The sequence below is a fragment of the Elephas maximus genome, chromosome 4 (genome assembly GCF_024166365.1).
Source record: "Elephas maximus indicus isolate mEleMax1 chromosome 4, mEleMax1 primary haplotype, whole genome shotgun sequence".
NCBI lineage: Eukaryota > Metazoa > Chordata > Mammalia > Proboscidea > Elephantidae > Elephas > Elephas maximus.
Window position 1 is genome coordinate 104,704,754 of NC_064822.1, and position 11,765 is coordinate 104,716,518.

The 11,765-nt window shown below is 51.2% G+C and overlaps 1 protein-coding gene across 2 annotated transcripts; it reads left to right on the plus strand.

Annotated features, from left to right (window-relative positions):
• Positions 1-8,040: 8,040 nt before the first annotated feature.
• On the plus strand, positions 8,041-11,499 carry PRPH (peripherin). 2 transcript variants are annotated; one of them, XM_049881535.1, is made up of 9 exons: positions 8,041-8,618; positions 8,966-9,026; positions 9,213-9,308; positions 9,703-9,870; positions 9,968-10,093; positions 10,174-10,394; positions 10,493-10,542; positions 10,784-10,863; positions 11,115-11,499. In XM_049881535.1, exons 1-9 carry the CDS (start codon positions 8,077-8,079, stop codon positions 11,181-11,183), a joined length of 1,413 nt encoding a protein of 470 aa, XP_049737492.1. In that variant the 5' UTR covers positions 8,041-8,076; the 3' UTR covers positions 11,184-11,499. The 2 variants fall into 2 exon arrangements, with proteins under 2 accessions (XP_049737492.1, XP_049737493.1); XM_049881536.1 differs by having other exon boundaries at positions 11,118-11,499.
• Positions 11,500-11,765: the final 266 nt, after the last annotated feature.

Sequence of the window (11,765 nt, forward strand, 5' to 3'; positions counted from 1 at the left end):
CACCAAAAAAAGCCCTGGCTCTGAAGGCTTCACTGGAGAATTCTACCAAACTTTCAGAGAAGAGTTAACACCATTACTACTAAAGGTATTTCAGAGCATAGAAAAGGATGGAATACTCCTTAACTCATTCTATGAAGCCAGCATAACCCAGATACCAAAAGCAGAAAATTACAGACCAATATCCCTCATGAACATAGACGCAAAAATCCTCAATAAAATTCTAGCCAATAGAATTCAATAACATATCAAAAAAAAAAAAAATTCACCGAGATCAAGTGGGATTCATACCAGGTATGCAGGGATGGTTCAACATTAGAAAAACAATCAATGTAATCCATCACATAAATAAAACAAAAGATAAGAACCATGTGATCTTATCAATTGATGCAGAAAAGGTATTTGACAAAATCCAACACCCATTCATGATAAAAACTCTCAGCAAAATAGGAACAGAAGGGAAATTCCTCAACATAATAAAGAGCATTTACACAAAGCCAAGAACCAACATCATCCTAAATGGAGAGAGTCTGAAAGCATTCCCCCTGAGAAGGAGAACCAGACAAGGATGCCCTTTATCACCATTCTTATTCAACATTGTGCTGGAGGTCCTAGCCAGAGCAATTAGGCTAGAAAAAGAAATAAAGGCATCCAAATTGGTAAGGAACAAGTAAAAGTATCCCTCTTTGCAAATGATGTGATCTTGTATGCAGAAAACTCCAAAGAATCCACAAGAAAACTACTGGAACTAAAAAATTTCAACAAAGTATCAAGATACTAGATAAACACACAAAAATCAGCTGGATTCCTCTACACCAACAAAGAGAGCTTTGGAGAGGAAATCACTACATCAATACCATTTACAACAGCCCCCAAGAAGATAAAATAATTAGGAATAAACCTGACCGGAGACGTAAAAGACCTATACAAAAAAAAATCACAAGACGCTACTACAAGAAACCATACCTTGCTCATGGATAGCAAGACTCAACATTGTGAAAATGTCAGTTCTACCCAATACGATCTACAGATACAATACAATCCCGATCAAAATTCCAACATTAAAAAAAAAACTCTATTGTGCTTTAAGTGAAAGTTTACAAATCAAGTCAGTCTCTCATACAAAACCTTATATATACCTTGCTATATACTCCTGGTTGCTCTCCTCTTAATGAAACAGCACATTCTTTCTCTCCACCCTGTATTTCCATGTTCATTCAGCCAGCTTCTGTCCCCCTCCGCCTTCACATCTCCCCTCCACACAGGAGCTGCCCACATAGTCTCCTGTGTCTACTTGATCCAAGAAGCTCACTCCTCACCAGTATCATTTTCTGTCTTAGAGTCCAGTCCAATCCCTGTCTGAAGAGTTGGCTTTGGGAACAGTTCCTGTTTTGGCCTAACAGAAGGTCTGGGGACCATGACCTCTGGGGTCCTTCTAGTCTCAGTCAGACCATTAAGTCTGGTCTTTTTATAAGAACTTGAGGTCTGCATCCCATTGCTCTCCTACTGCTTCAGGGATTCTCTGTTGTGTTCCCTGTCAAGGCAGTCATTGGTTATAGCCGGGCACCATCTAGTTCTTCTGGTCTCAGGCTGATGTAGTCTCTCTGATTTATGTGGCCCATTCTGACTCTTGGGCTCATGCTTAGCTTGTGTCTTTGGTGTTCTTCATTCTCCCTTGCTTCAGGTGGGTTGAGACCAATTGATGCATCTTAGATGGCCACGTGCTACCATTTGAGATCCCAGATGCCACTCTCCAAAGTGGGATGCAGAATGTTTACTTAATAGATTTTATTATGCTAATTGACTTAGATGTCCCCTGAAACCATGGTGCCCAAACCCTGATATACTGGCCTTTGAAGTGTTCAGTTTATTCAGGAAACTTCTTTGCTTTTGGTTTAGTCCAGTTGTGCTGACCTCTCCTGTATTGTGTTCCAAAGGCATTTTTTAATGAGATGGAGAAACAAATCACCAACTTCATATGGAAAGGGAAGAAGCCCCAGATAAATAAAGCATTACTGAAGAAGAAGAACAAAGTGAGAGGCCTCACATTACCTGATTTTATAACCTGTTATACTGGTAGTCAGAACAGCCTGGTACTGGTATGACAAAGATACATAGACCCATGGAACAGAATTGAGAATCCAGAAATAAATTCATTCACCTATGAGGAGCTGATATTTGACAAAGGCCCAAACTCTGTTAAATGGAGAAAAGACAGTTTCTTTAACAAATAGTGTTGGCATAACTGGATATCCATCTGCAAAAAAATGAAACAAGACCCATACCTCACATCATGTAAAAAAACTAACTCAAAATGGATCAAAGACCTAAATATAAAATCTAAGATAATAAAGATCATGGAAGAAAAAATTGGACAATGCCAGGAGCCCCATTACATGCCATAAACAGAATCCAAACCATAACAACAATGCACAAACACCAGAAGAGAAACAGATAACTGGGAGCTCCTAAAACTCAAACACTTATGCTCATCAAAAGACTTCACCAAAAGAGTAAAAAGACAACCTACACTCTGGGAAAAATTTTTTGGCTATGACATATCAGACCAGGGTTCAATCTCTAAAATCTACAAGATGCTGCAAAACCTCAACAACAAAAAGACAAATAATCCAATTAAAAAATGAGCAAAGGATATTGTCTTAGTCATCTAGTGCTGCCATAACAGAAATGCCACAAGTGGGTGGCTTTAACAAAGAGAAACTTATTTCCTCACAGTAAAGTAGGCTAAAAGTCCAAATTCAAGGTGTAAGCTCCAGGGGAAGGCTTTCTCTCTCTGTCGGCTCTGTCCTCAATCTTTCCAAGGTTGAGGAGCTTCTCAAGTGCAGGGACCCCAGGTCCAAAGGACTCGCTCTGTTCCCGGTGCTGCTTTCTTGGTGGTATGAGGTCCCCAACTCTCTGCTTACTTCCCTTTCCTTTTATCTCTTGAGAGACAAAAGTGGTGCAGGCCGCACCCCAGGGAAACTCCCTTCACATTGGAACAGGGAGGTGACCTGGGTAAGGGTGGTGTTACAATCCCACCCTAATCCTTCAACATAAAATTACAATCACAAAATGGAGGACAACCACAGAATACTGGGAATCATGGCCTAAGCAAGTTGATACACACATTTTTGGGGGGACGTACTTCAATCCATGACAGATAGGAACAGACACTTCACCAAAGAGACATTCAGGCTCAGGAAATGAGGAAATGCTCAGGATCATTGGTCATTAGAGAAATGTAAATCAAAACTACAATGAGATACCATCTCACTCCAACAAGGCTAGCATTAATCCAAAAAAACACAAAATAACAAATGTCAGAGAAGTTGTGGAGAGGCTGGAACACTTATACACTGCTGGTGGGAATATAAAATGGTACAACCACTTTGGAAATCAATTTGGCACTTCGTTAAAAAGCTAGAAATAGAAGTAACATACGATCTAGCAATCCCGCTCCTTGGAATATATTCCAGAGAAATAAGAGCCATCACACAAACAGATATACGCGTATCCATGTTTACTGCAGCACTGTTCACAATAGCAAAAAGATGGAAACAACCTAGGTGCCTATCAACAGACAAATGGATAAACAAATTATGGTATATTCAATGGAATACTACGCAATGATAAAGAACAATGACGAATCCACAAAACATCTCACAGCATGGATGAATCTGGAATGCATTATGCTGAGTGAAATTAGTCAGTTGCAAAAGGACAAATATTGTTGAGACCATTATTATAAGAACTCAAGAAAAGGTTTAAACACAGAAGAAAACATGGTTACGAGGACAGGTAGGGAGGGAGAGGGGAATTCACTAACTAGACAGTAAAACCCACCCAGTGCCGTCAAGTCGATTCCAACTCATAGTGACCACAGTAGGCAAGAATTATCTTAGGTAAAGGGAAGGGAAGGACAACACACAATACAGGGGAATTCAGCACAACTGGACTAAACCAAAAGCTAAGAAGTTCCCTGAACACAACCAAACACTTCAAGGGACAGAGTAACAGGACCTGGGGTCTGGGGACCATGGTTTCAGGGACATCTGGGTCAGTTGGCTTAATAACAAAATTTATTAAGAAAATATTTTGCATCCCACTTTGGTGAGTGGCTTCTAAGGTCTTAAAAGCTTTCAAGTAGCCAATGCATTAATTTGTCCCAACCCACCTGGAGCAAAGGAGAATGAAGAAAACCAAAGACAAGGAAAATATCAGCCCAAGAGACAAAAGGGCCATATAAACCAGAGACTCCATCAACCTAAGACCAGAAGAACTACTTGGTACCCACCTACCACCAGTGACTGCCCTGACGGGGAACACAACATAGAGTCCCTGACAGAGCAGAAGAAAAGTGTGGTACAGAACTCGAATTCACATAATGGTCTGAGTGAGACTAGAGGAACCCCAGAAGACATGGCCCTGGACTCTCTGTTAGCCCAGAACTAAAACCATTCCCAAAGTCAACTCTTCAGACAAAGACTAGTCTGGACTATAAAACATAAAATAATACTTGTGAAGAGCGTGCTTCTTAATTCCAGTAGATACACGAGACCAAATGGGCAGCTTCTGTCTGGACTTGGGATGAGAAGGCAGAAAGTGATAGGAGCTGGTTGAATGGACATGGGAAACCCAGGGTAGAAACGGGGATTATGCTGTCACATTAGAGGGATTGCAACTAGGGTCACAACAATATGTGTATGAATTTTTGTATAAGAAGTTAACTTGAGCTGTAAACTTTCACTTAAAGCACATTAAAAAAAAAAAAAAAAAAGCACAGCTCCAAAATCACCAATTCGTGCATCCCACTCTGAAAACAACTTCCTATCCTTCCAGCTGGCTCCTTCATGCCTGCGCACTATGATTGTCCTTTGGCCTTGTCTGTGAGTCCAATATGGACCCTTTTACTCTACCAATCTCCCATCCTCTTGCCTAAACACTCCTCCTCATCCATCTCTGAGTCCATGGCCCATCATTCAGTGGCACTCTTGCCAGTAACCTCAACTCTGTTGTTAACTTTCCTTGTAAACATCTGGATGCATCCAATTTTCATTTCTCTACAAGCTCTTCCCAGAGCAGCCAAGGGAGGCAGAAAAAGGAGGGGCAATGGTAATAGTGGCTAATACTTAATGTAGCACATATTGTGTGTCAAGCACTAAGTGCTTTATGCTTTGTAACTCATTTAACCCTCCCAACATTTTTTTTTAATGTTATAAGGTAGGTACTATTATTATCATCCCCGTTTATGAATAAAGAAAATGGGGTGAATAGAGGTTAAATCACTCATGCAAACCCAGTGCGCATGGCTAATTAAGCTGAAGAGCCATGGTGGAACCCAGGCAGATCGTTCAGAGTTCATCTCTCAGTCAGCATAGTTTGCCCAGTAGGTTGAGGAAGGACTAGGCTGCCTTCCCTCCATCTATCAGTCAGGATGGGCTTGGCTCCTTCCTCCGTGGGTCTAGCACTTATAGTGGGGACAACCCAAAAGAAGTTCAGATCATCACCACAATATCACTCAGAAGATTAAGCAATACCAAAAATAATAAACCACTAGCTTTTATTTTCAGCCCTTACTATGTGTGTCCTAAGCACGTTGCATGTGTTTATTCATTTAATCCTCCCAACAACCCTATGAGGTGGAAACTACAATTGTTGCCATTTTACTGAGGGACATGGAGGTTGAGTAACAAGCTAAATGCATATAATAGAGAGTGGTGGGTCAGATCGGAAGCTTGGCAGCTGGACAAGAGTTCTGGTTCTTAAATGCGACCCTTCCTCTATCCTCCTTCTGTCCCCAAGGCCTGAATCCTTCCATGTGGCCTTACTTCATAGCTCCCAGAGCCCTGCTGAAGAAGTGCTCTGGTCCCCTCCCCTCTCAGGCTGTGAGCAGTGAGCTGGGGGCTTGATGGAGGGAGGGGATGAGAACTCCTTCAGGAACTCCCTGGGCCCAGCACCTCAACCCCAGCTTAAAGTCCAGGTCTGTCACCAGCTCCCAAGAAAGACAGGGCCGGAGCAGTCCCCCAGGACCCCTTGAGGGTCCAAGCCTTGCCTGCCCCTCCTTGCCCAGTGCCAGCTCAGACTCCCAGTTGGCTTGCAGCGGACAGCCATAGGGCCAGGGTGGAGCCTAGTCTAGGGTCAAGGCTGCTGCGGAAAGCACTGAGGCTTCTCCAGCCCCTTCCCCACCCCAGCCCAGAAGGGACCCTACCCCTCCCTACTCCCAGGAGTTAGGGGGGACAGGCCCTGGTTTACCCGTCCCATTCCCTCCCTCCTACCCTCCCTCTTCCCATTCCCCTGGCAACCAAACCAGACCCATCACGGAGAAGGACCTGGCAGCTGCACAGGGAGAGACTAATGGCCCGGAAGGAAGGAGGGGCCTGGAGAGGAGAGGAAGGCGGTAGGGATGCAAGCCCGGCGGGCGTTGGCCCATCTCAGAGGACACACAAAGCAGGGGAGGGCGGGGTTCCTCTGCCCTGCAATGCCCAGGAGCTGGCCAGCCAGGGAGCCGCCCTCCTCCTCCCTCAGCCAGAGACCCAGCCAGGAGCCCTAAACCTGCTTCCTGAGACCCCCAGCTCTCACTCTAGGGGCCAGTTCGAGATGGACCTGTCCCTGCCGGAGAGCCCTGGAGCTCTAGCGGCAGCAGCCCCATGGTTCCTGGCAAACCCAACAAGGCCTCAGCACCCTCATTCCTGCAGACCATCTGAGCTGCCTCTGTCTACTCCTGGGCAGCGTGTGCCTGCATTCTGGAAGCCATTTGACATGCAAAGGCCAGACATCAGCCTGCCCCAAGATCATTCTGGGGTGGGGGAGGGTAGAAAGGAATGTGCGGTTGTGTGCGTGTTCATGTGTGTTAACGGCTATGTGTGATATGCATATGGATCTGTTTGTGGACACAGGTTGTGGTTCTGTTCCGGGGCTTTCTCTTTCCTTTTTCAGTCTCTGGACCTCTGGGGGTGGATACCTCTTTCTACACCGCTTCTCTATCAGCCTCACCCATCTCTGGGTACCTGCAACTTGCCAATACTACAAACTGATTCCTGCCCCTCCATCAATCTCTCAGCCTTGGCAACAGCTCCCAGCCCTCAGCCCCCTCCCCTTCCTACCTCAGGAATCGCCCTGGTTCCCGTAAAGCCAGTGACTGAGCAGCAGTTGGTAGGGGGAAGGGAGAATCCTGTAAAGCTAGGCAGCGTACAGCCGCAGCACTCCACTCTGCTCAGCCTCTGGCAGGACAAAGCCCCTCCCAAGTGGAACCCAGAGCTGGGCCCAGACACCCTCAGTCCCATCTGATGTGCCTCCCTGTTGGGGCCTGGGGCAGGTCCAGGTCTGGGGGCTGTGTCTTTAAGGCTAAGACACAAGCAGGCAACCTCTGCAGGGCCAAGCGCCCAGGGAGGAGGAGGGGAGGTGGCCAGTCCATTAGCAGAGAGCTGGCGCCAGGCATCAACCCTTCAGAGGACCCTGGGGATTAGGGAAAGACCAGCCCTTCTCCAGCCCCCTCAGCCGTCTGTCCCCCATTTCTCCCTGGGTGTGGTGAAGGAGAGGGCGGCTGACAGCAGGTGAAAACAGAGTTTGGCCTTCAGGGGACAAGACCAGGCACAAGCTCTGGGGCCTCAGCCAGGCCAATTCTCCCTCCACCTAGGCTGCCTCTTCCCTACCTGCACCAGAAGTCTGCCCTTTAACCTCGTTTTTCCTGTTCCTCAATTTTTACCAGCTCTTTCAGGAAGGGACCCCAGCTCAAGTCAGGCCCTCCCTTCCAAGCCTTGGCTGCTTGCCGGAAGGTACTGACCCTCACCCCCGGCCTGCTTGTGGTCACCATCCCAGCTTTCTTTCTCGCCTGCAACAGGGGGGAATCAAGCAGGCCAGGCGCCAGCAGTCAGGGGAGGGCGGGTGCGGTGCTCCTGCTGCTCCGCAGGGTGGGGCGTCCCCCTCCCCACACAGCCGGGCCAGCAGTCAGGCCAGTGGGAGGAGCTGCCCGTGCCCCTCCTGAGTCTGCAGGCCTATAAAGCCTCCTGGCAGCGGTCTACAGCTTCTTCCAGTCCCCAGCCTAGCTCTGCAAGAAGTGACTGCCCATCCTCAGCCGCCATGAGCCACTCGTCTGGCCTCCGGACCGGCATCAGCTCCACCTCATACCGCCGCACCTTCGGGCCACCGCCCTCGCTATCCCCCGGGGCCTTCTCCTACTCTTCCAGCTCCCGCTTCTCCAGCAGCCGCCTGCTAGGCTCCGCGTCCCCGGCCTCCTCCGTGCGTCTGGGCAGCTTCCGCGGCCCCCGGGCCGGCGCGGGGGCCGTCCTGCGGCTGCCCTCGGAGCGCCTCGACTTCTCCATGGCCGAGGCGCTCAACCAGGAGTTCCTAGCTACGCGCAGCAACGAAAAGCAGGAGCTGCAGGAGCTCAACGACCGCTTCGCTAACTTCATTGAGAAGGTGCGCTTCTTGGAGCAGCAGAACGCGGCCCTGCGCGGGGAGCTGAGCCAGGCCCGGGGCCAGGAGCCGGCGCGCGCCGACCAGCTGTGCCAGCAGGAGCTGCGCGAACTGCGGCGGGAGCTGGAGCTCCTGGGCCGTGAGCGCGACCGGGTGCAGGTGGAGCGCGACGGGCTGGCGGAGGACCTGGCGGCGCTTAAGCAGAGGTCAGGGTGCAGGGCCGTCCAGGCGGCCGTTCCCCGCTCCCCTCCCCCGCCCCAGCAGCCCCAGGGCGTGGCACCCCTGCCAATCCGGGTGTGTGCAGGCAGCATCCTTCCCCGCGGACTCCAAGCCCCCCTTTGCTTAGAGTCCCTGGGAAGGTGGTGGAGGGGGAGTTTCGAGCCTCTCCTGTGTATAAAGGGCACCCCGTTCTCCTTCTAGCCTGTTAGGGAGAAAATGGAGACGACCGAGTCCTGGACAGCAGCAAGCTCTGCCTTTATCCTGGATGGCGCAGTCTGAGGCAAGAGCTGGGCGGTGCCCCCGCAGCTAAGCCTCTGCCCACTTTTCCCGCCAGGTTGGAGGAGGAGACGCGCAAGCGGGAGGATGCTGAGCACAATCTGGTGCTGTTCCGCAAGGTGAGCCCGGGCCCCCACGTCGAGCTCCGTGTCCCCACTTCTACCCTCAGCCCAAGTATCCAGGGTGGCAGCTGTGGGCGCAGAGGGGCGACTAGACGCCTCCCGAAACAGACAGGAAGGGCCTGGCCTTTCCTCAGCTGGAACTTTCCTTCCTTTCTCTTGAACCCCTACTGTCACTCCTTTAAGGACGTGGACGATGCCACCCTGTCCCGCCTGGAGCTGGAGCGCAAGATTGAGTCTCTAATGGATGAGATTGAGTTCCTCAAGAAGCTACACGAGGAGGTGAGCAGGGCTGGGGTGGACCCGGGTGTCAGGAGAGACTTCCATGGGTGACGTTGGTCTCGTTGGAAGTGCGGAGACGAAGGTCTGGTGGAGGCTGGTGGGCAGAGCCGAGGAATTGCCCTGGGCATAAAAAGTGAGAATGTCTGGGCGGACGCAGTCAAGCCCCTTCTACAGGTGGTTTGACTTCCACCCCTGCGCCACCTGGTGGTGAGCAGCGGAGCTGCACCCCTGTAATCTGGTAGGTAAGCGCCAGCCGGGTGCAGGCTGCTCAGTCCTGTGCGCCCTGCACTCACTGGCGCCCCCTGCTGTTCATTAGTGTGCTTTTTTTCTGTGCGCTCACTGCGCGGTCCGTGTGGGATCTGCGCCGTGGTCTTGTCACCTGCCTGTCTCGCAGGAGCTACGAGATCTGCAGGTAAGCGTGGAGAGCCAGCAGGTACAGCAGGTGGAGGTGGAGGCAACCGTGAAGCCAGAGCTGACGGCGGCGCTGAGGGACATCCGCGCGCAGTACGAGAACATAGCGGCGAAGAACCTGCAGGAGGCGGAGGAGTGGTACAAGTCTAAGGTGCGAGAACCTGCGAGGGCCTAGGAGGGTGGAGCCCCGGGGTAAGGGCAGCACGCGTCCCGGCCCACTCAAGTCCCGGGTGTCCCCTGCTCCACAGTACGCGGACCTCTCCGACGCCGCCAACCGGAACCACGAGGCCCTGCGACAGGCCAAGCAAGAGATGAACGAGTCCCGACGCCAGATCCAGAGCCTGACGTGCGAGGTGGACGGGCTGCGCGGCACGGTGAGTGGAAGGCAGCGCGCCCGGGCCGGGGTGCGGGCTGTGGAGGTCGTGCCCCCAGGTCCTGACCCCCTGCCTCCCAGAACGAAGCGCTGCTCAGACAGCTGCGGGAGCTGGAGGAGCAGTTCGCCCTGGAGGCTGGCGGCTACCAGGCCGGCGCCGCGCGGCTCGAGGAGGAGCTGCGGCAACTAAAGGAGGAGATGGCGCGGCACCTGCGCGAGTACCAGGAGCTCCTCAACGTCAAGATGGCCCTGGATATCGAGATCGCCACCTACCGGAAGCTGCTGGAGGGAGAGGAGAGCCGGTGGGCGGGGCTGCTGCAGGGGGCAGGGAGAGGGGGCGTGTGCAGTAGAGCGAGGAGGGTGTCGTTGTAGAGGCGCTGACCATGTGCCTCCCGTCTAGGATTTCTGTGCCCGTCCACTCATTTGCTTCCTTAAGTATAAAGACGACTGGTAAGTCACGCACGCCTGGCTTCCAACCTGTCCCACCCCCTATTCCACTTCTGTCCTGACCAGACTCTTGGTATGGCTCCCCTCAGGGATTGGTTCTCTCTGGGAACAGCTGGGTCCTGGCCCACATTCCAGCCCCCACTCCTCCTGCCCCGCCCCTTCCCTCACAGACTAGAGTGGGGGTGGGCCATAAAAGGAGAGAAATCCCAAGTCACCCTTCTTGCTCTCATCCTGCTTTCTCCAGTGCCTGAAGTGGAGCCTCCCCAGGACAGCCACAGCCGGAAGATGGTTCTGATTAAGACAATTGAGACCCGGAATGGGGAGGTGAGATGGGTTCCCCTGATCCCAGTGCCCCATCATGTCTCATATTATTTCTGAGCCCCTGCCTGCCTGCAGCTGATCTTAGGGTGTTGCGGATGGGTGGGTTTTTTTCGGGGGGAGGACATAAAGAATGTGGATGAATAGATAGACTGGAGCCTCAGGTAGTTTTCCCAGGGAAGGGACATCTTGACACAAAGGAGCTGGAAGGAGGGTTATGCGGAGTGGCTTGTGCCCCTTACACGCCTTGCCCCCAGCAGGTGGTGACGGAGTCCCAGAAGGAGCAGCGCAGCGAGCTGGACAAGGCTTCTACCCACAGCTACTGAGCCCCTGGAATTGGAGCTCCCTGACCCTGCTCTAGGCCAACTCGAAGCCCAAACCCTAACACCAATCCTTAATTAGTCTCCCCTCCGTCTGCATGTATCTGGGGTGTGGCTGCAGTCACCCCTTCCCTGGCCCTTGACCAAGCCCTACCCAGCCAACAGTAGCCCTGCGCTGATGAATTGATGTGACCTGTATGCCCTCCTTTTCATGTCCTGGAAAGAAGCTGATGATTCCTCAAGTCCACCCTTGCCAATGATCCCATGATCAGCGGGATGGCCAGAGCCTGAGTTTCACTTTTGAATCAAATAAAACTACTGTCTAGAGAAACCTCTTCAGTGCCTTTATGTCTATGGGAATTGGGGGCGCCTGTGAGGAGGACTGTTTTGTTTATAGTCATGTATTTTCTGGCTCCCAAGCTCTTAGCTTCTGTGACTCCTATATACCCTTCTGGCTTTTTCCTTAGCTCTCTGTCCAATCCCTGTCAACTCGTGTTCCCACCTGCAGCCCTGAATGTCCACATGCCTGCTGGGTGTCCCATAGATCCCTCAAACTCAGCATGTCCAAAGCAGAAGTCCTTACCTTTA

Excerpts from the sequence above, each read along its gene's own strand:
- PRPH (XM_049881535.1), top strand. The coding sequence starts at position 8,077 with ATGAGCCACTCGTCTGGCCTCCGGACCGGCATCAGCTCCACCTCATAC. Across the intron at positions 9,309-9,702 it reads TCAAGAAGCTACACGAGGAG|GAGCTACGAGATCTGCAGGT; the intron begins GTGAGCAGGGCT and ends CCTGTCTCGCAG. Across the intron at positions 9,871-9,967 it reads AGGAGTGGTACAAGTCTAAG|TACGCGGACCTCTCCGACGC; the intron begins GTGCGAGAACCT and ends CCTGCTCCACAG.